The sequence below is a fragment of the Rana temporaria genome, chromosome 3, assembly GCF_905171775.1.
Source record: "Rana temporaria chromosome 3, aRanTem1.1, whole genome shotgun sequence".
NCBI classification, from domain to species: domain Eukaryota; kingdom Metazoa; phylum Chordata; class Amphibia; order Anura; family Ranidae; genus Rana; species Rana temporaria.
The window spans coordinates 483,284,001-483,309,386 of NC_053491.1; the positions used below are offsets into that span (position 1 = coordinate 483,284,001).

Below are 25,386 nucleotides of genomic sequence, written 5' to 3' on the forward strand. Positions count from 1 at the left end.
GCGGGGGATTGATTCGGACGGATTGATCCGGTGAGTCGGTGGGAGTAGTAGTGGCACAAGTTATTAAAAAGTTATTGGGGCTCTGACCTCAGAGCCCCAATAACTTTTTAATAACTTGTGCCACTACATATGTATGTAGACATCCAGAATATCAATTTTACTATTCTGTTTACAGGCTTCTTTATTAAACCTCCTCGTTCCACCGACGTTCCCCTACCCCTCCTGGTTCCTATATGGTCATTCCATCTTGGCCCCATAATTTTTGGGGGTGACCTCTTGTGGTGTTGAGCGGGGTGTTTCACAGTATGTGGACAGCTGTTTTTTCTGCCTGGGATGGAAGCTATCCTTATTAGACCGCCTGATGCTGCCGTTTGGACTGCAGCACATCATTGAGACACATCATCAAGGTAAAGGAATTAATAATTAAAAACTAAAAATTAAAAATTAAGAAATGTATTTAAGATACTTTTGTTTGCAATGTTGCACACAAATTTGCTTAATTTTTTGACTTTTTGCTTTCATTACATCCTTTTGCACACTGCTCCTCTAGCCAAAGGGCTTTTTGTAAAACCAACAATGTATCTCTTATTACCTAAACTATGATCATGAGATGTCTAACCACTATATGTTCCTTTCCAGCCACACAAACTCTCTGAAGAAGACCTTCAAAGGTCGAAACGTTCGTTAGATTGTTTTTACTACAATGCACATTTTTGACTGTATAAACATTGTTTGTGTACTGCATGTTATACATTTATGTAAACGCTGTTTGTGTACTTGATACAACTCATGCTCCATCCATTTATGCTACCCAATTTTTGTCCACTTTTTAACATGTGAATAAATACAACTTTTTTATTACATGGTATTACCTCTTTCCTTTTGAGCTGCGCAATAACCCCATTTGGGAAAATTCTTTTCATCATTTTTATTGGGGTGAGCAGCCACATTCTCTCCACCATAGTGTCTTGTCTCTTTTCTTGCGCAGCTATACTTTAGCATTGGTTGCGCCTGCTATTAGCAGGAGCAGCCTTATGCTAAAGTAGCCGTACGGAAACTCCGTACCTTGCGTGCGCAGGGCCCGCGCAACTTTTGTGAATCGGTAGTAGTATGCAATTTGCATACTATACGCCGATCACAATGGCCGTGCCCCCTAGCGGCCAACGCAAGAATGCAGCCTGGGATGTGAAGGCATAAGGAGGCTTATGTCTGTCACATCCTAGGCTGCAGTCGGTGTAACGAGGTTCCTGAATCAGGAGCACTCGTTACACCGGAGCAAGTAAGCCCTTGCGCCGCGCAACCTATGGTTGCGCGGGCGCAAGTGCTTCTTGAATCTGGCCCATTGAATTTTTTTCAAAATTGTCGCTCTATTTTTTTTTATAGCGCAAAAAATGAAAACCGCAGAGGTGATCAAATTCCACCAAAAGAAAGCTCTATTTGTGGGGAAAAAAGGACGCCAATTTTGTTTGGGAGCCACGTCGCACGACCGCGCAATTGTGAGTTAAAGCGATGCAGTGCCATATCGCAAAAAGGGGCCAGGTCCTTTACCTGCGTAATGGTCCGGGTCTTAAGTGGTTAAAGGGGTTGTAAAGGTAAATGTTTTTTTACCTTAATATATTCTATACATTAAGGTGAAAAAACATCCGAGGATTAGTGAATATAAGACTCGGAGGAGGGGATGGAGGGGAGCGGATATCTCTCTGGATCTATGACAGGTGAGTATAAGACTCGGAGGAGGGGATGGAGGGGAGCCGATATACTCACCTGTCATACATTCAGAGAGATGAGACTCGGAGGGGGGGAGGGGCTATGACAGGCGAGTATAGGACTTGGAGAAGGGGCTGGAGGGGAGCCGATATCTCTATGGATCTGACAGGTGAGTATAAGACTTGGAGGAGGGGATGGAGAGGAACTGATATCTCATTGGATCTATGACAGGTGAGTATATCAGCTCCCCTCCATTCCCTCCTCTGAGTCTTATACTCACCTGTCAAATCCAGAGAGATATCAGCTCCCCTCCTCCGAGTCTTAAACTCACCTGTCATAGATCCACAGAGGTGTCATTGCCTGAGTTAGTGATGTCAATCATCCCAGCTGACACGTCCCCGCTCAGTCTTGGTCTGGAGTCCCTGGGTGTTGTCAGTCCACCCCTGAGCAGCAAGGTGCACCAGGGAGTTGGGACCCTTGTGACTGGCTCGGGCTGTAAGTTTACTTGACCCCAGTACAGGAGCATCACTTCACACACTCAGATTGGAGGAGGCCCTGCAAGGACCTGCTGAGCTGGCATTGGCACAGGCAGCTGCCATCGCTGAGGTGAGAGACCCTGACACCCGCAGCTGAACCCCACATCCCATATACCCCCACATACACCCTATTTACCCTGCCCCAGGCCTGTGCCCACCCAGTAACCTACTGGTGAGGCTGCACTGATGGGCACTGGTGAGGTTGGGCTGATGGGCACTGGTGCTGGTGAGCTTATTCGGTGGTTCAAAGGGCCACTTGACTGGACTTGCCCCCCAGGTCTAAGGCTGCCAGCCCTCCCCTGGATGTGATGGGGGATCTTTGATGTGATGAGGGGTTCTCTGATGTAATGGGGGGACCTCTGGTGTGATGGAGAGAGCCTTTGATGTGACGGAGGACCTCTGATGTGATGGGGGGGTCCTCTGATGTGATGGAGATCTCTGATGTGATGGGGTATCTCTGATGTGATAAGGGGGGTCCTCTGATGTGATGGGGGGTACTCTGATGTGATGGAGGGTCCTCTGATGTGATGGGGTATCTCTGATGTGATGGGGATCTCTGATGTGATGGGGGGGTCCTCTCATGTAATGGAGGGGCCTCTGATGTGATGGGGGATCTCTGATGTGATGGGGTATCTCTGATGTGATGGGGTATCTCTGATGTGATAGAGGACCTCTGATGTGATGGGGGATCTCTGATGTGATGGGGGATCTCTGATGTGATGGGGATCTCTGATGTGATGGGGGTGTCCTCTGATGTGATGGAGGGTCCTCTGATGTGATGGGGTATCTCTGATGTGATGGGGTATCTCTGATGTGATGGGGGATCTCTGATGTGATGGGGTATCTCTGATGTGATGGGGATCTCTGATGTGATGGGGGATCTCTGATGTGATGGAGGGTCCTCTGATGTGATGTGGGATCTCTGATGTGATGGGGGTCCTCTGATGTGATGGGGGATCTCTGATGTGATGGAGGGTCCTCTGATGTGATGGGGGATCTCTGATGTGATGGGGGTCCTCTGATGTGATGGGGGATCTCTGATGTGATGGGGGATCTCTGATGTGATGGGGTATCTCTGATGTGATGGGGTATCTCTGATGTGATGGGGTATCTCTGATGTGATAGAGGACCTCTGATGTGATGGGGGATCTCTGATGTGATGGGGGATCTCTGATGTGATGGGGTATCTCTGATGTGATGGGGGATCTCTGATGTGATGGGGTATCTCTGATGTGATGGGGATCTCTGATGTGATGGGGGATCTCTGATGTGATGGAGGGTCCTCTGATGTGATGTGGGATCTCTGATGTGATGGGGGTCCTCTGATGTGATGGGGGATCTCTGATGTGATGGGGGATCTCTGATGTGATGGGGGATCTCTGATGTACAAGTACACAAAAAAATCACTGGCGCTAGATGAGGATAATAGTAACCCTAAAGTAAGAATAGTAGCTCATATATAGGGTATGCAGAAGATAGTCCGGTGCTGCGGGAATGGTGGTACCCGGAAGTACCAAAAATACAGAAAATACACCAAAGATCCGCGCTCACGAACATCTGCAATTCATAGTAGACCCAATAATATAGGGAAAGAGTAAAAATTTCCAGTAAAATATTTAGGAAGAAAATCCATTTATTAGCGATCAGCTCCAAACATTTAAAAAGTCCATATGAACTTGTATACAAAGTTATGCAAACTGTATGGATATGAAGTGAATTCAGCAGGCAGCTAACAACCAATTCATGGGCTCAAACCTCCCGGATTCGATAAACATGCCTTTAGGTGGAGTACTCACAGTACCTTAGGGGCAGATGGTGGGATAGCGGAGTAGCGGTATTGAAGAGATGGCCGTTCAAACTTCAGCTAGAGCCTGAGCCCGACATCAGGCTGTCCGCGTATCCGATGTGTCACCGCGGAGCGGGAGGGACAGAATCATCCGATGAATCCCACAGCCGGGGACACAGCGTGATGAGATCTGGAGAAACAGGCGCTTGTTCCGTCCGAACGTGGTGACGTCACACGTCTGAGACGCCGCTCTACGGTCGAAGACAGTGAAGCGAGGATGTGATAGACGCCCTCTGGTGGAAAATCCTTAGATTGCGCTCTCCAATCCAGTTAGGTGGAAGCCGCCAGCGGGAAAAAACGATATTTAGCTGCCTGCTGAATTCACTTTATATCCATACAGTTTGCATAACTTTGTAAGAGTAGCAGAGAGGAGGAACAAGGGAGCTCTGCTGAGCAGACAGGCCAGACTCCCAGGAAGAGGAGCAGCGAGGAAATCTATTACAGCGCCAGCGAGGAACTAGAGATGTTTGCAGAGCAGACAGTCCAGGTTCCCAGGAAGAGGAGCAGAGAGGAGGAACAAGGGAGCTCCACTGAGCAGGCAGACCAGACTCCCAGGAAGAGGAGCAGAGAGGAGGAACAAGGGAGCTCCACTGAGCAGGCAGACCAGACTCCCAGGAAGAGGAGCAGAGAGGAGGAAGAAGGGAGCTCTGCTGAGCAGACAGGCCAGACTCCCAGGAAAAGGAGCAGAGAGGAGGAAGAAGGGAGCTCTGCTGAGCAGACAGGCCAGACTCCCAGGAAGCAAAGCAAATGTTACACAGCCAGTGAGGATCTCCAGAGCTGTGCAGAGAGGAAAGGAGAGAAGAGGAGATGGTCCCAGGACAAAGAATGTGAGAGCCATCTGAGGAAGAGGAGGAGGAGTGACGGAGGAGGTAAGTATTAGTTGTGAATCTCCATATAGTACATAGGAGAGGAAAACAAGGAATTCCTCCACCAACTTCATCAATAAAGAGGAACTGGGCTCAGAGAAGGAGACATTCACTCTGTGATTTGGCACTGAAAGTTTAACCCCCCCATTATCTCCCCCTACATTGCTGGCCATGTCAGTCAAAGTTTAACCACCTCATTCCCCAGTGACAGTTTGACTCCCCATAATCCCCCCATTGCTACGCATGGCACTTAAAGTTTTAACCCCCCTCCATAATCTCCCCCCACATTGCTGGCAATGGCACTGATATTTTTATACCCTCTCCCCCCCAATTGCTGGCAAAGGCAGCTGAAGATTTTGCCCAATCATAAACTTCTTCCTCCATTGCTGGGGATTGCACTGAAAGTTTAACTCCCCCATACCTCCCCCTCTTCATTGCCGGGCATGGCAGAGAAAGTCTAATTTCCCACCCCCCACCATTTCTTGGCATGACAAGGAAAGTTCCCCATAATCTTTCTACCCCCCCCCTCCAATTGCTGTGCATGGCAGTGAAAGTCTAACCCCCCTATATTATTGGTCAAGTCTGTGAAAGTATAACCCTGCCATATTCTGCCCCCCCTCCCTCATTGCTGGCTATGGCAATGAAAGCTCAACCCCCCAATTACGTCCCAGCTGGACATTGCTATTAAAGTTTAACCTCCCTCCCAATGCTGGGAATGGCAGTGAATGTTTAACCCCCCATATCCTCCCCCCGCATTCCTAGGCATGGTATTCAAAGTTTAACCCCCATACAATGACCTAGAACACACCTATAGACTTGCTCTAAGTATAGTCAGTGATTGGATGATAATTTCCCTGTGTAAATGTAAACTTCCAGGGTCAGCTCTTCTCTCTGTATTGGAGACTTCAATCACCAGTAGAAATCAGTGATAAGACCTGTATGTGGGCGGGGCAATAAACTTTATTTCTCTTTCTTCTCTCTCTAGCAGACGACGGGACGTCAGAACATGTAGCGGGCCCTACAGAACGCGTAGCGGGCCCTACAGAACACAAAGCGGCCCCTAAAGGACACAAAGAGACCAATTTGACTCCGGAGAGTTTCATCTTCCATGAGATACTTGGATCAGGACGCTTTGGGATGGTAAGTAAGCAGAGATTAATAGTGAGGGGCCCATAGACACTGGGGGGGGCAGTGCTGTGTTTTGGCCTAGGCTGACAAGGCCCAGGCCTAGGGGACAACTTGCGGGGGGGGGGACAAAAAAGCCATCCCCTGGGAGGAAAAAAAAGCAACACCATCAGGGGAGTACAGCTGAATCCCGAAGCCCAGTGCCATAACAAGTTCCGGCACTGAGCTCCAGTAACTGGCCAGACAGGGGTGCTCTAGCGTAGGCACCCGGGACATCTGCTGCCCGGGGTCGCGCAAGCGGCGATCGGCTTTCCGTAGCAGCCAACCCCTCTCTACCCACTGACAGCCACACACACTCCTCCTTTAAAACCCCCACCTCTCAAACACTCCCCCTGTTGCTGGGGGCATACGAATGCTTTCCTTCGCCGCTGCGGTGGCAGGAATGATACCCCATTGTCATGCTCTGTGGCCGAACTTGACCCATTTGAATAAATGATGCTGTGCTGCAACCGCCCCCCACCCATCCATGCACAACATGCGTGGTTCCCCCAGTATTGCTGTCTAAAGTGTGATCCGAATGAGAAATGCATTTCAAACAGCAAAGCGTGTGTGAACCAGGCCTAGCAGTTACAGAACATGGAAAAAGATGAATGTACTAACCGTCTCCCTCTCTCTCTCCTACAGGTGCTGTTGGCGACTCACATTGACAGCAGCATGCTGGTGGCCGTGAAGATCGTTCAGAAGTATCTATTAGTTTCATTCGGCGAAGACTTTGCCCTGTGTGAGCGTCGTTCCCTAGAGAGGGTGGGGGGCAGCCATTACTGTACCCACGCCTACGCCGCATTCCAGACGGAGGTAAGTCTATTTTTCGGAAGAGAAGTATAAAATGAATGGCATGTATATAAAATTGTTCAAGCATTGCTACATGATATCTGGATGTCATCATCAGCCCAGTCCAGTGACATCATTGCTGGGTCAGTGACCTCAGCAATGTGATGTACATAGAAGGATATCGGTAGATATAGATGGATGGATATAGATAGAAGGATATAGGTAGATATAGATGGATATAGATAGAAGGATATAGGTAGATATAGATGGATGGCGACAGAAGGATATAGATATATATGGATGGATAGATATAGAAGGATTTAGGTAGATATGAATGAATGGATGTAGATAGATAGAAGGATATAGATGGATGGAGACAGAAGGATATAGGTAGATATGAATGAATAGATATAGATGGATGGATATAGTGTAGGTAGATATAGATGGATGGATATAGTGTAGGTAGATATGGATGGATGGATATAGTGTAGGTAGATATAGATGGATGGATATAGTGTAGGTAGATATAGATAGATGGATATAGTGTAGGTAGATATGGATGGATATAGTGTAGGTAGATATGGATGGATGGATATAGTGTAGGTAGATATGGATGGATGGATATAGTGTAGGTAGATATAGATGGATGGATATAGTGTAGGTAGATATAGATGGATGGATATAGTGTAGGTAGATATAGATGGATGGACTGTAGGTAGGTATAGGTAGACGTCATGCAGTATATTTGGGTAGATATATAACGTGTGACTCTGATTTGGACCTTCTAAGTGAAATGCATTGATTGACCTATCTGTCCCCCCCCCCCAGAACCAATTCTTCTATGTCATGGAATATCTAAGCGGAGGACATCTAAAGGAAGCAAATGAAACATGTGACATCACCACCCTCAGACTGATCACAGCGGAGTTCATATGTGGTTTGGAGTTTATCCACTCCAGAGGTATCATACACAGGTAAGTACTATTATTTACTTTACAATTCCCGCTGCCTGAACACCCAATGGTGACCCGTTCCTCCTCCTCCCTCATCCAATGGACGCACACATAAGGAGAGGAGGACAGAGGAACGTGGACCGGATCATAGGAAATGTTGGGTGGCGCTAGGAAAGGGAGCTTTGTGATTGTTCACCCCTCTATGGATCTGTAATTCTCGGGATATATGGGAGGGATCATTGTCTGAACTGCAGAACTGACACTCTTTTTTTTTTCCACAGAGACCTGAAGCTTGACAACATCCTCATAGATGGCACCGGTCACATCAAAATCGCAGACTTCGGAATTGCAAATCTATTCACGCCTGAAAGCGAGGTAAGTCCAATGTGCCTGTACACAGGGCAGTTATCAACCAAACTAGACCTGGATTAACCAGAACCTTTATATACAGAGCAATTATCAGATTAGGGTTGGATTAAAGACCTTGGTCCAGTTACCTATCTGGTTCTGGATATCAAGTCCAGTCCTGGGGGCCTCACCCAGCCACTATCTGGTTCTGGGGGTCCCGTCCAGCTAACACCTGCACCTGGGGGCTCTTTCTAGCTACCATCTGGCCCTGAGGGTCCTGTCCAGTCCTGGGGGGGGGGGGGCGTCTAACCATCAACTGGCCCTGACGGTCCCATCCAGCTGCCTTCCGCCCCTGGGAGACCTTTACAGCTACCATCTGGCTCCGAGGGTCCTGTCTGATCCTAGGGAGCCCTTTCTAGCTTCCATCTGACCCTGAGGTTATTTTTCAGCCCTGTTCAGTCCTGGGGATCCTGTCTAACCATCATCTGGCACTGGGGGGTCCTGTCCACTCCTGGGTGCCACATCCAGCTACCACCCACCCCTGGGGATTAACATTTACACGTTGAAACTGAATACTTGTTGTAATGTTGATGCTGTTGGTCTCTAGCCTGACCTTTCATCCTTATCCTTCTCTCTCTGATTTCTCCACAGATGCCGGTTCAACAAGCGAGGGATTATTACATGTTGGGGTTAACTTTAAGTGACATGGCCTTCGGTACTTTTTCAAACTTCATTCCACGTGACCATTCCATTAATTATGCGGCCTACACCGACTTCAAGGACCTGCTGAAAAAGGTAAGTAGTGACACAGTCCCAGTGGGAAAAGGAGAGTAGACATATAGGCTCCGCCAGAGAGTCAGTGCTCTTCATGCGCTATTACTGTCATCTTATGTTTTCCTGTTTTTTTCCTCCCCGTAGCTGAAGGACGGATACAGAGAGCGGTGCAAAGTGACCTTCAGGAACATCAGAAATCACCCGTTTTTCAGAGGACTAAACTGGGAGGAGGTGGAGGCGAGAGAGACACGCCCCCCATTCTTTGTACGTCAAAAGGTAAGTATTTGATCAGTGTGTCAATAGGGGGCATTTTTGCATTGAAGTTAATAGGAGGCGTCATGCCATTATCGGCACCTTTTTTTTCTATCGCCAAAACACAGATAACCCTATTCTCAGCCGATAATTTTCCCCTGTCCGATATATCAGTGCCTCCCTACATAGAGGGGTTTCTTCCATTCATTCATGAATCTCATTGTTCTCTTTTTTCTATTTCAGGGCCTCAGACACATTACAAGGCAGAAGATACCCCTGGATGTCCTCCTAAACGATAAGAACATTCCAGACGAGAAGCAGAAGCTATACGATGGCTTTTCATTTGAGAGTGATCAATGGAGAGCCATACAGAAGCTGGACTGAAGCCGAAACACGCCAGGATGGAGTTTATGGAAACCGAAGTAAAATATGGCGAGGGATTTCACGCCTAGTGTTTTTTCTCAGCCATCGACCACCATTGAAATCCAGAAATCATCACATACTCCAAGGAAACAGGACTTCCAGAGAGTACAAAGTCTGATGAACATGCAGCTTCGAGGAAGTCCTACCGGATCTAGGAACAGAACACATCATATAAAATATCCGGACTGGGCTAAGTCCACATGGAAGATGGGACAGAGTCTACAAGGGAGCCGGGACAGAGTCTACAAGGGAACCGGGACAGAGCCTACAAGGGAGTCAGACTGAGACTGTGAGGAAGTCAGGACTGAGCCTACGATGGAGCAGGGAGGAGTGTGCAGAGGAGTCTGTGGGGGGACAGACTCCTAAAGCTCCCTTGCAGACGTAGTCCCCTCTTCCCAACAGTTCCAGCCTGGCTCCAGGAGCCGGGACAGAGACTAAAAAGGAGTCCGGACAAAGACTACAAGAGAGCCGGGACAGAGACTACAAGGGAGCCAAGACAGAGTCTACAAGGGAATCAGACTGAGACTGTGAGGAAGTCAGGACAAAGTCTACGAGGGAGTAGGGAGGATTGTGCAGAGGAGAAGAGAAGAGTCTGTTGGGGGACAGACTCCTAAAGCTCCCTTGCAATATCCTTCCCCGCTCCCTCGTAGACTTAGTCCCCTCTTCCCGACAGTCCCAGCCTGGCTCCCTCATAGATTTTGTACCGGTTCACTTGCAGACTTAGCCCAGGTGTCTATTAGGGAGCCAGGCTAAGACTGTGGGGGAGCCAGGGCAGAGGCTACACTGAAGCACAGAAGAGTGTCAGAGAACAGGGTAGTCTACAGGAAGTGGAGAGGAGTCTGCCAGGAAGAGGGGACTGAGCCTACAATTGAGCAGGGATAAGTCTGCAGGGAAGCGATGGGAGTCTGTATGGGAGCAGAGAGGAGTCTGCCGGGAAGGGAGGGATGCATGGTGTGCAGACTCCTCTCTGCTCCTTCCCAGATTCCTACCGCTTCCCTGCAGACTCCTCCCTGCTCTGTTGTAGACCCAGTCCCCATTTCCTGGCAGGCTCCTCCCCCTTCCTGAAAGTGCTCTCTTGCAAACTCCTCCCGCCACTCCCACATACTTCTGTCTCCCTAGCAGAACTCTCCCTGTTCCCTTGCAGACTCCTCCCAGCTTCCTTTAGGCTGCACCTTGCTCTCCTACAGATTCTTCCCCGAGCTTCGGCATAGGTTAAGACCTAGGGTTAGGGTTGAGGGCTAGAGTTAAATGTTAGGGTTAAGATTTAGTGTTAGTGTTAAGGACTAGGGTTAGGGTTGAGGGCTAGGGTTAGACTAGGGTTGGGTTTAAAGGCTAGGGTTAACGTTAAGGGCTAGGGTTGGGTTTAAAGGCCAGGGGTAAAGTTAAAGGCTAGGGTTGGGGGTTAAGGCTAGGGTTATAGTTAAGGGCTAGGGTTGGGGTTAAAGGCTATGGTTAAGGGTTAGGGTTGGGGTTAAAGGTTAGGGTTATAGTTAAGGGCTAGGGTTAAAGTTAAAGGCTAATGGTAAAGTTAAGGGCTAGGGTTGGGGTTAAAGTTAAAGGCTAGGATTGAGGTTAAAGGCTATTAATAGGCTTCATAATAGGGTGGGCTTGGAATGCAGAGCATTGGGTTTGGAGCCCACCCAGGTGGATGGCGGGTCTATGTGACGGTACTGATGGCGGTATTGATGGACTGCCTATGTGAAAGTACTGATGGCGGTACTGATGGAAGGTCTATGTGACGGTACTGATGGCAGTACTGATGGTGGTACTGATGGAGGGCCTATGTGAAAGTACTGATGGCGGTACTGATGGAGGGCCTTTGTGACGGTACTGATGGCGGTACTGATGGAAGGTCTATGTGACGGTACTGATGGCAGTACTGATGGAGGGCCTATGTGAAAGTACTGATGGCGGTACTGATGGAGGGCCTTTGTGACGGTACTGTTGGGAGAACCCATGGCAGGTCTGTGTGACAGTACTGGTGACAGGTTCTCTTTATTGGGGGGGAGGGTGGGGGGCCGTGTTGAGCACAGTAAGGTGTAAAAAATGTCAGTTTTCTACTCACAGATCTCCTACGCTCTCCTCACACGAACGGTGTGTGAGAGAGGAAGCGGGGATCACCTGGAAACAGTTCTGTTGTTTACACTTGTGCCCGACTATGATTGGACACTGCCGATCATATGGTAAACAGACAATTTCATTGGCTGTTTACCCTGATTGGGTATGCTCTGTGTCCGAGGGACAAGCATCATCCCCAATCGCCACGGTGCGCACCCTGCCCGCCATAATATGACCTCCAGTCAGGATAATTTAACCACTTTGCGCACGTGGTTTTGTTATACGGGAAGTGGTTATACTTGCATTGCAATATATGTGAACTAAAAATCCCTGTTTTTTCCAAAAGGTTACTAGAAAGCACAGCAGTGTGCAGCAGAAGGTTCAACCAGAATTGTTATAGTGTTAGCAAGTGATCACACCCCTCTAGCATCTGATGGGTTACATATATATGCACTGTATGTGTATAAGTTATTGGTACTATATACACTGGATATTCCATAGGGGGCACTATACACACTGGACATTCAAAAGGGGGCACTATACACACTGGATATTCTATAGGGGGCACTATACACACTGGATGTTCCATAGGGGGCACTATACACACTGGATATTCTATAGGGGGCACTATACACACTGGATATTCCATAGGGGGCACTATATACACTGGATACTCCATAGGGGGCACCATATACACTGGATACTCCATAGGGGGCACTATACACACTGGATATTCCATAGGGGGCACTATACACACTGGATATTCCATAGGGGGCACTATATACACTGGATATTCCATAGGGGGCACTATACACACTGGATATTCCATAGGGGGCACTATATACACTGGATATTCCATAGAGGGCAATATATACACTGGATATTCCATAGAGGGCACTATATACACTGGACGTTCCATAGGGGGCACTATATACATTGAAGCATTTGCATTTTGTAGAGTAGAGTAGGGACTGGCCAGAGAGGGATTACTTTGACGCAGTTGGCCGGCTTAAACATGTATTGCAATGTAATGGAATATTTAAAAAAATTAAATTGTTAAAAAAAAACTACATAACGAAGGGCTCATCCTCACATGTACTCTGGGTGTGTAAGGCCCCTTTCACATTGAGGCAGGAGCCGCGGTGGCGGTATAACGCCGCTAAAAAGAGCGGCGCTATACCGCCGGGATTGCCGTGGGATTCGGCCGCTAGCGGTGCGGTATTAACCCCCGCTAGCGGCCGATAAAGGGTTAATACCGCCCGCAATGCGCCTCTATAGAGGCGCATTGCGGGCGGTATTGCCGCGGTTCCCATTGTTTTCAATGGGAAGGAGCGGTGAAGGAGCGGTATACATGCCGCTCCTCTCACCGCTCCAAAGATGCTGCTGACAGGAGATTTTTTTGTCTCCCGCCAGCGCATCGCCTCAGTGTGAAAGCCCTCGGGCTTTCACATTGAGTCTGCAGTGCAGGAGTTTTTCAGGCGGGATAGCAGCGCTATTTTTAGCGCTTTACCGCCTGAAAAACTCCTCAATGTGAAAGGGGCCTAAATGAGTATTTTTTTTCATGCAGCTGGAGCCGCCTGTCAGACTTGGTTCACACCTACAAGTGTGACCGCGAGTGAGCGCGTTTCCACACGTAGGGCAGCCTATTCATGTCACTGGGCAGCCCTATGAGTGAGAAATGCAAAAAACAGTCCTTGTTGTGTAGGTGTACTATTAAAAACGAATGACAGCGCCGCGTTGCGTACTAAACAGCAGCGCGTTTCTATGAGTGCCGGGAAAGGGAGCAATTTTTGCATGCGTCCCTGACATGCGTTAATGTGAATGTAGGATTACTCTATGGAGACGCAGCGGCTGTACAAACACGGCTGCAGACTCTAATCTGACTGGTGTGCAGGTGAGCGGCCCCAAATACACACTGGCCCAGATTCAGTAACATTTGCCCCTTTTTTATGGAGGCGCAGCGCACCGTTTTGCGGCTGCGCCTCCGTAAACTTTCTGCGCTACGTGCGATTCAAGTAGCTCCGTAAATTGCGTGTGTGCTCTTTAAAATTGCCCGGCGTAAGGGCGCGTAATTTAAATGATCCCGTAGGGGGCGTGGATCATTTAAATTAGGCGCGTTCCCGCGCCGAGCGTAGAGCGCATGCCGCGTCGGGAAACTTTCCCCGACGTGCATTGCGGTAAATGACGTCGCAAGGACCCATCGCAAGGACGTCATTTGCTTCAAAGTGAACGTGAATGGCGTCCAGCGCCATTCACGATTCACTTACGCAAACGACGTAAATTTCAAATTTCGCGACGCGGGAACGACGGGTATACTTTAGCATTGGCTGCCCCTGCTTTTAGCATGGGCAGCCTTACGCAAAAACCGCCGTGCGCAAACGACGTAAACTGCGTACGCAGGGCTCGCGTAACGTTGTGAATCGGCGTTAGTATGCAATTTGCATACTATACGCTGACCACAACGGGAACGCCACCTAGCGGTCAACGTAAGAATGCAGCCTGAGATATGCGGGCATAAGAGCCTTATGCCACGCAGATCTTAGGCTGCAGTCGGCGTAACAAGCTCTCTGAATCAGGAGCATTCGTTACGCCGGAGCAAGTAAGCAATTGCGCTGTGTAACTATGGTTACGCAGGCGCAATTGCTCTTTGAATCTGGGCCACTGTCTGTGTTCGGGGGGGACTTACACATTTTGGGGGCGGGCCCCTGTCAGGTAGGTTGTACGGGGCCCTGTGATTGCTGACAGCAGCCCCGGCTGTTCTGCAGCTTCTCATTTCCCGACGACCAATGGAAGACAATACAGGAGCCAGAAAGAGGAAGAAAGTTCCACCAATCGCCAACCAGATCTGTTCCAATAAATATTTCCTCTTACGTCTACTCCTCTCTTTTCCTGATTATTTTACAAACTGACCAAAATGGCCCTGAGGCCGTGTATTGCGATAAACCGACCGGTACGCCGGCAGCACGGGGCATCGTGGTTCATTTTCGCAGTGAGGGGTCCGGATGGGTGGTCAGGATATTAACCACTTCACCTCCAGGAAAGATTTACCCCCCCCCCCCTTCATGATAGGGTTTAGGTCTGGAGACATGCTTGGCCAGTCCATCATCTTTACCCTCAGCTTCTTTAGCCAGGCAGTGGTCATCTTGGAGGTGTGTTTGGGGTCGTTATCATGTTGGAGGTGTGTTTGGGGTGGTTTTCATCTTGGAGGTGTGTTTGGGGTCGTTACCATGTTGGAATACTACCCTGCGGTCCAGTCTCTGAAGGGAGGGGGGTCATGCTCTGCTTCAGTATGTCACAGTACATGTTGGCATTCATGGTTCCCTCAATGATCTGTAGCCCCCCAGTGCCGGCAGCACTCATGCAGCCCCAGACCATGACACTCCCACCACCATGCCTGACTGTAGGGAAGACACACTTGTCTGTTCTCCTCACCTGGTTGCCGCCACACACGCCTGACACCATCTGACACCAAATACCTTTATCTTGGTCTCATCCGACCACAGGGCACGGTTCCAGTAATCCATGTCCTTAGTCTGCTTGTCTTCAGCAAACTGTTTGCGGCTCTTTCTTGTGCATCATCTTTAGAAGAGGCTTCCTTCTGGGAACGACAACCATGCAGACCAATTTGATGCAGTGTGCGGCGTATGGTCTGAGCACTGACAGGCTGACCCCCCTCCCCCACCCCTGCAGCAATGCTGGCAGCAAGGGATGCCAGCCACCTTATAACCCCTTCCTACAGCCTGAGAACGCTTTTCACCATCTCTATGGAGTTAAAGGGCCCCTGTGACATGTGATGTCAGCTTAAGCCGGTGGCCAGCACAGTGGCTAAGTGGTCACCACTTCCACCCGAGCAGCACTGAGGTTGTGGATTTTAAAACCCCAATCACTGCACAACCCATGGAGTTTGCATGCTCTCCCGATGCCTGCGTGGGTTTCCTCCGGGTGCTCCGGTTTCCTCCCACCCTTCCGAAGACATGCTTCATTGTCTCCTCCTGTCTAAATTGGCCCTCGTGTGTGAATGTGAGTTGGGGGACCTTAGATTGTAAGCTCCTTGAGGACAGGGGCTGATGAGAATGGACAATATGGGCCAGATCCACAAAAGGTATTACGCCGGCGTTTCTCTTGATACGCCGCGTAATTTCAAATTTTGCGCGTCGTATCTTTGTTTTGTATCTTCAAAACAAAGATACAACGGCATCTCGGGTCGATCCGACAGGCGTACGTCTTCGTACGCCGTCGGATCTAAGCTGCAATTTTTCGGCGGTCGCTAGGTGGCGTTTCCGTCTAATTCCGCGTCGAGTATGCAAATTAGCTAGTTACGGCGATCCACGAACGTACGTCCGGCCGGCGCATTGTTTTTACGTCGTTTGCGTTCGGCTTTTTACGCCGTATAGTTAAAGCTACTGTTATGAGGCGTACTCAATGTTAAGTATGGCCGTCGTTCCCGCCTCGCATTTTTTATTTTTTACGTTGTTTGCGTAAGTCGTTCGCGAAAAGGAATTTGCGTAGAATGACATCACCGTCGTAAGCATTGGCTTGTTCCGGTTAAATTTCGAGCATGCGCACTGGGATCCCCCCAGGGACGGCGCATGCGCAGTTAAAAAAAAACGTTGTTTATGTCAGGTCACAACGTATTTACATAAAACACGCCCCCCATTACATCCATTTGAATCCCGCGCCCTTACGCCGCCAAAGATACACTACGCGGCCGTAACTTACGACGCGAATTCTTTGAGGATTCAAAATAAAAATAAAAAGTTACGGCGGCATAGTGTATTTTAGATATGCTGCGCCCGGCGTACGGATGCGCCGCTGTACGTGGATCTGCCCCTTTGTCTGTAAAGCTCTGCGTTAAATTGTTAGCGCTCCATAAGTACCTGAAAAAAAAAAAAAATTCACATTGTCCTCATTTTTATTTTATTTTTTACTAAAGTGTTGCATATTTTTCGTGCAAACAAAAAAACAAAAACAAATAAAAAAAATGTAATTAAATAAAATTAAAGTGCCAGTACATACATATTTTAGTATTTTAATTATTTTTTTTTTTATATGAAAAGAGACATCATGGGATGGTGACCGTAAAGACGGTTTTCAGGGGGTTTGCAAGGCTGGATTTAAAGTGGCCCTAAAGGTTGTTTTTGTGTGTTTTTCATTTTCTCTTTCCATATAAAAAAAAAAATACAAAAATATGTATGTACTGGCACTTGAATTTTTTTTTTTTTACTAAAGTGTTGCTTATTATTCTTGCAAAAAAATAATAAAAATTAATAAATAAATTTTTATTTAATTTTTTTATATTAAAAGAGCAAATGAAAAACACACAAAAACAAAATTGGCGTCCCTTTTTCCCCACAAATAGAGCTTTCTTTTGGTGGTATTTGATCACCTCTGCGGTTTTTATTTTTTGCGCTATACACAAAAATAGAGCGACAATTTTGAAAAAAATGCAATATTTTTTACTTTTTGCTATAATAAATTTCCCCCAAAAACATATATAAAAATATTTTTTTTCCTCAGTTTAGGCCGATACGTATTTTTCTACCTATTTTTGGTAAAAAAAAATCGCAATAAGCGTTTATCGATTGGTTTGCGCAAGATTTATAGCGTTTACAAAATAGGGGATAGTTTTATTATTTATTTATTTTTACTACTAATGGCGGCGATCAGCGATTTTTTTCGTGACTGCGACATTATGGCGGACACTTCGGACAATTTTGACACATTTTTGGGACCATTGTCATTTTCACAGCAAAAAATGCATTTAAATTGCATTCTTTATTGTGAAAATGACAGTTGCAGTTTGGGAGTTAACCACAAGGGGGCGCTGTAACATTTAGGGTTCACCTAGTGTGTGTTTACAACTGCAGGAGGGTGTGGCTGTAGGTCTGACGTCATCGATTGTGTCTCCCCTATAAAGGGGATCACTCGATCGATGCAGCCGCCACAGTGAAGCACGGGGAAACCATGTTTACACACGGCTCTCCCCGTTCTTCAGCTCCGGGGAGCGATCGCGACGGAGCGGCTATAAACGAATAGCCGCGCCCTCATCCCGGATCGCTCCTGAAGCCACGGGAACCGCCGCATGTACAGGGGGGGGGTCCCGATCGGACCCCCAACCCACGTCTAGGCAGGGACGTACAGGTACGCCAATGTGCCTGTACGTGCCATTCTGCCGACGTAAATGTACATGCGGCGGTCCGGAAGTGGTTAAATCCATCCTTGCAAACCCCCTGAAAACCGTCTTTACGGTCACCATCCCACGATGTCTCTTCTTTTATATATATATATATATATATATATATATATATATATATATAAAAATACTAAAATATGTATATACTGGCACTTTAATTAAATTTGTATTTATTTTTTGCAAGAAAAATATGCAACACTTTAGTAAAAAATAAAATAAAAAATAAAATGAGGACAATGTAATTTTATTTATTTATTTCAGGTACTTATGGAGAGCCAACAATTTACGCAGAGCTTTACAGATATAGGCCCAGATTCACAGAGAGCGGGCGCACATTACGCCGCCGTAGCGCAAATAAGATACGCTACGCCAACGCAGCGCAGAGATGCAAGCATGGAATTCACACAAAGCCAGTGCTCCCAAAACTGCGCTGGGTTTTGAAAGGCGTACGCCGGCGTAGGTGGAAGTGGGCGTGAGCCATGCAAATGAGGCGTGACCCCATGCAAATGATGGTAGATACGCGTAAGATACGCCCGATCACCGCGTACGCCATGAACGTAGCCTACGCCCAGCCAGATACACATCCAACGTAAAATACGCCGGCTTGTGTTCCCTGGTGCAGACCTTTGCATGTCTGCTGCTGGGTTGCACCTCCTTTATGGGGCTTAACTTTACACCGGACGTACAACTTACGCGCACATCGCGTAGCCTGCGTCAGTCGCACGCAGGTTCGTGAATTGCCGTATTTCCCTCATTTGCATATTTGAATGACTAATCAATGGGAGCGGCACCATGTGCCCAGCCTAAATGTGCGCCCACCCTACACCGGCGTAAGCAAGATACGTTGGCGGGGTGTAGCCTGGTTTTAGGCGCATCTCTGTTTGTGAGTCTTGCGCACAGATACGACGGCGCACATTTGCACTTAAGTCGGCGTAAGTGCTTTGTGAATCCGGGCCATATTGTCCAATATCAGATTTTACGGGTGGAGAGAGCGATTGTTTCTTTTATTTTGGATGAAAGAATGAATTTGGGCTCCTATGCAGTTCCATATAGGGCCCAGCAGATGGCAGTGCAGGCCAGGATATGCAGGCTGCTGAATAAGCCATTTTTTCGAATTTTAGATTTTCGAACTTTACAATTTAGAAATTTCGAATTGTATAAAATTCTGAATTTCCGAAAATGCGAAAAATTTTAAATTCCACAATACGAGAATTCTGATTTTCAAAAATTCTGAATTTTTTAAATTTTCGAATTAAAAAAAATCGAAAATTCGGAAATTCGAAATTTTCGAAAATTGAAAAATTCGGAAATCCGAAAATTCGGAATTAACGAATTTCTCAAAATTCGTTAAAAAACGAATTAGAAACTAAACGAATTGCACATGTTTACTGCATAGATGACGGGTAATAAAAAGGAGTGTGGAGGGTGTGGAGTGTCGTGCTCGCCCCCTCCCTTGGACTACAGGACAGTCAGGACGCCCACTAACACACAGCTCCTTTCTCTATCTGCAACGTAGAGAGCGTCGTGACTCTTAACCTTTATGATCATTTTATTCACATTACGGCCTTGAAAACCCCCGAAAAACCTTCTTCATTTCACCTTCCCCATTGTCTCCAATATCGGATACTTTGAATGAAAGGGGCCCCATGCAGTTCCACCCCGGGCCCTGCAGGTGGCAGTATAGGCCAGGGTTTGCTCAGTAATGTCTTCACATCCTATTGGAATGTCTTTTTATTATAGATTTTTAGTAACTTCAGGAAAACTTTCTTTTCTCCTTTCGGATGGAGCCGGGAGAAGATGGGGCCCCTTGTGGTTGAGGTTCTGACCCTTCCCAGGTTCTGTCCGGAAAGGTCAAGTCCACACATCAGTCCTCACCAATCAGATCAGAGGAGAAGAAAGGATTTCCTTTAAAGGGTCACTCCACCCAAGAGCCTTATTGTTGTCATGGGCGGAGCCTGGTGGGTGGACTCCGCCCCCCAACTTCATGGAGGTCTCAAATGCTCCAACACTGAGATCTTCTTTGTATGTCCCAACACCTCCTAATACATTCTCCATAATACGTGATCCACCAGGGATGGTGGGAACCCCTCATAATGGGCACAGCAGGGGTACAGACCCGGGAACTCAGCACAGGGATGGTGGGAACCCCTCATAATGGGCAGAGCGGGTGTACAGACCCGGGAACTCAGCACAGGGATGGAGGGAACTCCTCATAATGGGCACAGCGGGTGTACAGACCCGGGAACTCAGCACAGGGATGGTGGGAACCCCTCATAATGGGCACAGCGGGTGTACAGACCCGGGAACTCAGCACAGGGATGGTGGGAACCCCTCATAATGGGCACAGCGGGTGTACAGACCCGGGAACTCAGCACAGGGATGGTGGGAACCCCTCATAATGGGCACAGCGGGTGTACAGACCCGGGAACTCAGCACAGGGATGGTGGGAACCCCTCATGATGGGCACAGCGGGTGTACAGACCCGGATACTCAGCACAGGGATGGTGGGAACCCCTCATGATGGGCACAGCAGGTGGACAGACCCAAGAACTCGGCACAGGGATGGTGGGAACCCCTCATAATGGGCACAGCGGGTGTACAGACCCGGGAACTCAGCACAGGGATGGTGGGAACCCCTCATAATGGGCACAGCGGGTGTACAGACCCGGGAACTCAGCACAGGGATGGTGGGAACCCCTCATAATGGGCACAGCGGGTGTACAGACCCGGGAACTCAGCACAGGGATGATGGGAACCCCTCATAATGGGCACAGCAGGTGTACAGACCCGGGAACTCAGCACAGGGATGGTGGGAACCCCTCATGATGGGCACAGCAGGTGGACAGACCCAAGAACTCGGCACAGGGATGGTGGGAACCCCTCATAATGGGCACAGCGGGTGTACAGACCCGGGAACTCAGCACAGGGATGGTGGGAACCCCTCATAATGGGCACAGCGGGTGTACAGACCCGGGAACTCAGCACAGGGATGGTGGGAACCCCTCATAATGGGCACAGCGGGTGTACAGACCCGGGAACTCAGCACAGGGATGGTGGGAACCCCTCATGATGGGCACAGCGGGTGTACAGACCCGGATACTCAGCACAGGGATGGTGGGAACCCCTCATGATGGGCACAGCAGGTGGACAGACCCAAGAACTCGGCACAGGGATGGTGGGAACCCCTCATAATGGGCACAGCGGGTGTACAGACCCGGGAACTCAGCACAGGGATGGTGGGAACCCCTCATAATGGGCACAGCGGGTGTACAGACCCGGGAACTCAGCACAGGGATGGTGGGAACCCCTCATAATGGGCACAGCGGGTGTACAGACCCGGGAACTCAGCACAGGGATGATGGGAACCCCTCATAATGGGCACAGCAGGTGTACAGACCCGGGAACTCAGCACAGGGATGGTGGGAACCCCTCATGATGGGCACAGCAGGTGGACAGACCCAAGAACTCGGCACAGGGATGGTGGGAACCCCTCATAATGGGCACAGCGGGTGTACAGACCCGGGAACTCAGCACAGGGATGGTGGGAACCCCTCATAATGGGCACAGCAGGTGTACAGACCCAGGAACTCAGCACAGGGATGGAGGGAACCCCTCATAATGGGCACAGCAGGTGTACAGACCCGGGAACTCAGCACAGGGATGGTGGGAACCCCTCATAATGGGCACAGCGGGTGTACAGACCCAGGAACTCAGCACAGGGATGGAGGGAACCCCGCCCTTGTACTGTGATGAAGGTTAATCTAATGGAGTGTGTACAATCTGATTTATGGTCCTCTTAAAGCTGGTCATACACTATACAATCTGATAGTACAACCAGGGCCGGCCTTAGGCCTTTAGGCGCCCTGTGCGAGAAAGATTTACAGCGCCCCCTAGTGACCACACCCCTCCATAACCACGCCCCTCCATAACCACGCCCTTTCAGTGTCCACACCTTTCTCCAATACCGGCTCCATTTAAAGCCTTCCATTCCCAAAAAACAGATTACAAGCTATGATAAAAATACAACTTTTATTCACATAATAACGCCACATATACTATAAATCACATGCTATAATAACGGCACATATAAAATAAATCACATGGTATAATAACGCCTCTCCGACTCCTAACAAGGCAGGGACAGCCGCCACGCTGTCATTCCTGCAGAATCCGCCTGTGGCCTGGCTGCATTTGGAACCCGGGACGGATCCTATATCTGCCCCCCCCCCACGGTAAAATTTAAAATCCCACTGTGCCCCCTGCATCCTTCAATATCTCTGTCACTACTGTGTACCCCTCTCCACAACTGCACCTCTGGACCCCTTTACATTATACAACTAGTGTTGCTCACGAATATTCGCATTGCGAATATTCGACTCGAATATAGCATATTCGAGAAATCGCGCTATATTTCGAATTTCGCGGTGAATATTCGCAATTCCGAATATTCACATTTTTTCAATTTGATTTTTAAAACAGATCACATCCTATCGACGTCTAAAAGCATTGCTGGTATGATTAGAGACCCTGGGCCGAGTAGCTAAGCTGAGGCGATCCTTTTATGTTGCCAAATTGAAAAAAAAAAAATTGCGATTTTTCGCTATTGCGAATGCGAAAATGATTGCGAATTTTCGATAACTGTGGTAGGAGAACTCTGATTGTCTCTGATGCAAAAAGGGGGGGGCTTTGTGTATGTTTCTGTTATGAATATTTGTATGTTTGATATTATTATTTTTTGTAAGAAGGAAAAAATTGCGCATACCTTAAAAAAAGGGGAGAATACAGCAGCAACTCAAAAATGTTATACAACATAAATTATTACAAGACAGAAAATGGAGTCGCTCTACAAGAATAAAAAATATGTCTAGTGACAAGACATGTGGGCAAATTATAAAATAAGCAAGCGCAAATAACTTGTGAAATACACAGTGAAACAAATATATAAAGAAATATAGTCCCAATAATAGAAAAATAATCTTTCATAAAAATGTCTTTGATATGTGAAGTGAAAAAAAGTCCAAAGCATGCAGCATGAACGTGTTCAATCTTCAAGGTGTTTGATTGACAAACGGCTGTGACAGATGGATAGAGTAAAGAATCACCACCAATGCAAAACACTTTTTATTTTCTATTGTAAAATATCAAGAATATTCTGAGCCAATCAGAGTGCTCCTTCCGCATTTGCCGAATATTCGCAATTATTTTGTATTGTAAAATATCAAGAATATTCTGAGCCAATCAGAGTGCTCCTTCCGCATTTGCCGAATATTCGCAATTATTTTGTATTGTAAAATATCAAGAATATTCTGAGCCAATCAGAGTGCTCCTTCTGCATTTGCCGAATATTCGCAATTATTTTGTATTGTAAAATATCAAGAATATTCTGAGCCAATCAGAGTGCTCCTACCGCAGTTATCAAAAAAATCGCAATTATTTTCGCATTCGCAATAGCGAAAAATCGCAATCATTTAATTTCGATAAAATATCACGAATATTCGAATTTAGCGAATATATCTCGAATATTCGAATATATATTCGAGATATATCGCGAAATCGAATATGGCATATTCTGCTCAACACTACATACAACACCCTGCATCACTTTACAATTCACAGCCCCCCACAGCTCTAGACACCTATATGTTACACAGACACCCCCCTAACCGTTCTGGACCCCCTGCATGTCACACAGACCTCCCTACAGTCTCCCCCTACAGTGCAAACCCCCCTTACAATACAGACCCACACACAATACAGATCCCCCCACACACACAATACAGACCCCCCCCACAAACAATACAGAACCCCCCACAATGCAGAACCCCCTCCCCTACAATACATAACCCCCTCCCCCTACAGTACAGAACGCCCCCACAATACAGAACCCCCCCCCTACAATACATACCCCCCCCACAATGCAGAACCCCCCCCCCACACAATACAGACCCCCCCACAATGCAGAACCACACACAATACAGACCCCCCCACAAACAATACAGATCCCCCACAATGCAGAACCCCCTACAATACATAACCCCCTCCCCCCTACAGTACAGAACCCCCCCACAATACAGAACCCCCCCCACAATGCAGAACCCCCCCCCCACACACACACACACAATACAGACCCCCCCACAATGCAGAACCACACACAATACAGACCCCCCCCACAATGCAGAACCCCCCCCCACACAAACACACAATACAGATCCCCCACAATGCAGAACCCCCTCCCCCCTACAATACATAACCCCCTCCCCCCTACAGTACAGAACCCCCCCACAATACAGAACCCCCCCCCTACAATACATACCCCCCCCACAATGCAGAACCCCCCCCCCACACACAATACAGACCCCCCCACAATGCAGAACCCCCCCCCCCACATACACACACACACACAATACAGACCCCCCCACAATGCAGAACCACACACAATACAGACCCCCCCCCCCACAATGCAGAACCCCCCCACATACACACAATACAGACCCCCCACAATGCAGAACCACACACAATACAGACCCCCCCACAATGCAGAACCCCCCCCCACACACACAATACAGACCCCCCCACAATGCAGAACCCCCCCCCACACACACAATACAGACCCCCCCACAATGCAGAACCCCCCCCCACACACAATACAGACCCCCCCACACAATACAGACCCCCCCACAATGCAGAACCCCCTCACACAATACAGACCCCCCCACAATGCAGAACCCCCTCACACAATACAGACCCCCCCACAATGCAGAACCACACACAATGCAGAACCCCCCCCCACACACAAAATACAGACCCCCCCACAATGCAGAACCCCCCCCCCCCCCACACACACACAATCAATATAGATCACCTGAGCCACGTGCTGCACACACACAGCACATGAAAAAGGGGAGGCGGCTGCACTCAGTGCACTGTGCTGGGCTGCCTGTGACTGAGACAGACAGTCACAGGCAGCTGAGATTCATCAGACCCGCGGCGCTGCAAAGGGAAGGGGGATTATTGCTGCCGGGTCCCGGGTGTCGACGGCTCGCTCGGGTGCGACTTGCACCCTCCATGCCTGCTGTGTGTCTGGGGGGGGGGGGGGGCGCCGCCCGCGCGCCGCGCTGCGCCGCCAAATCTGACTGTGACCATCGGAATCTGTGCAGGTCGTCAGGCGCCCATGTTGCTATGGCGCCCTGAGCGACCGCACAACCCGCACACCGCAAAGGCCGGCCCTGTTCACAGCAGGCCCGGACTGGCCATAGGGCACACCGGACATTTGCCTGGTGGACCAGGGCTGCTGGGCCGCATGTCCTAACAAGAGCTGCCTAATCTAAGGGTCTCCAACCTCCGGGCCACGGACCGGTACCGGTCCATGGCCTGTTGATGACTGGGCCATACAGCGGGAGGTCAGCGCAACTTTGCTCAGGATAGGGCTAACACAGACTGCTTTCGCCGCTCACCTCCCGCCATGCAGCCCTGC

At 48.6% G+C, this 25,386-nt stretch overlaps 1 protein-coding gene across 1 annotated transcript; it reads left to right on the forward strand.

Moving 5' to 3' along the window:
- Window positions 1–2,078: 2,078 nt before the first annotated feature.
- LOC120930791 (protein kinase C theta type-like) lies at window positions 2,079–9,622 on the forward strand. The gene is made up of 9 exons (XM_040341965.1): window positions 2,079–2,162; window positions 4,448–4,958; window positions 5,941–6,095; window positions 6,765–6,935; window positions 7,740–7,885; window positions 8,146–8,239; window positions 8,864–9,007; window positions 9,131–9,262; window positions 9,482–9,622. Exons 1-9 carry the CDS (start codon window positions 2,079–2,081, stop codon window positions 9,620–9,622), a joined length of 1,578 nt encoding a protein of 525 aa, XP_040197899.1.
- The last annotated feature ends 15,764 nt before the right edge of the window (window positions 9,623–25,386 follow it).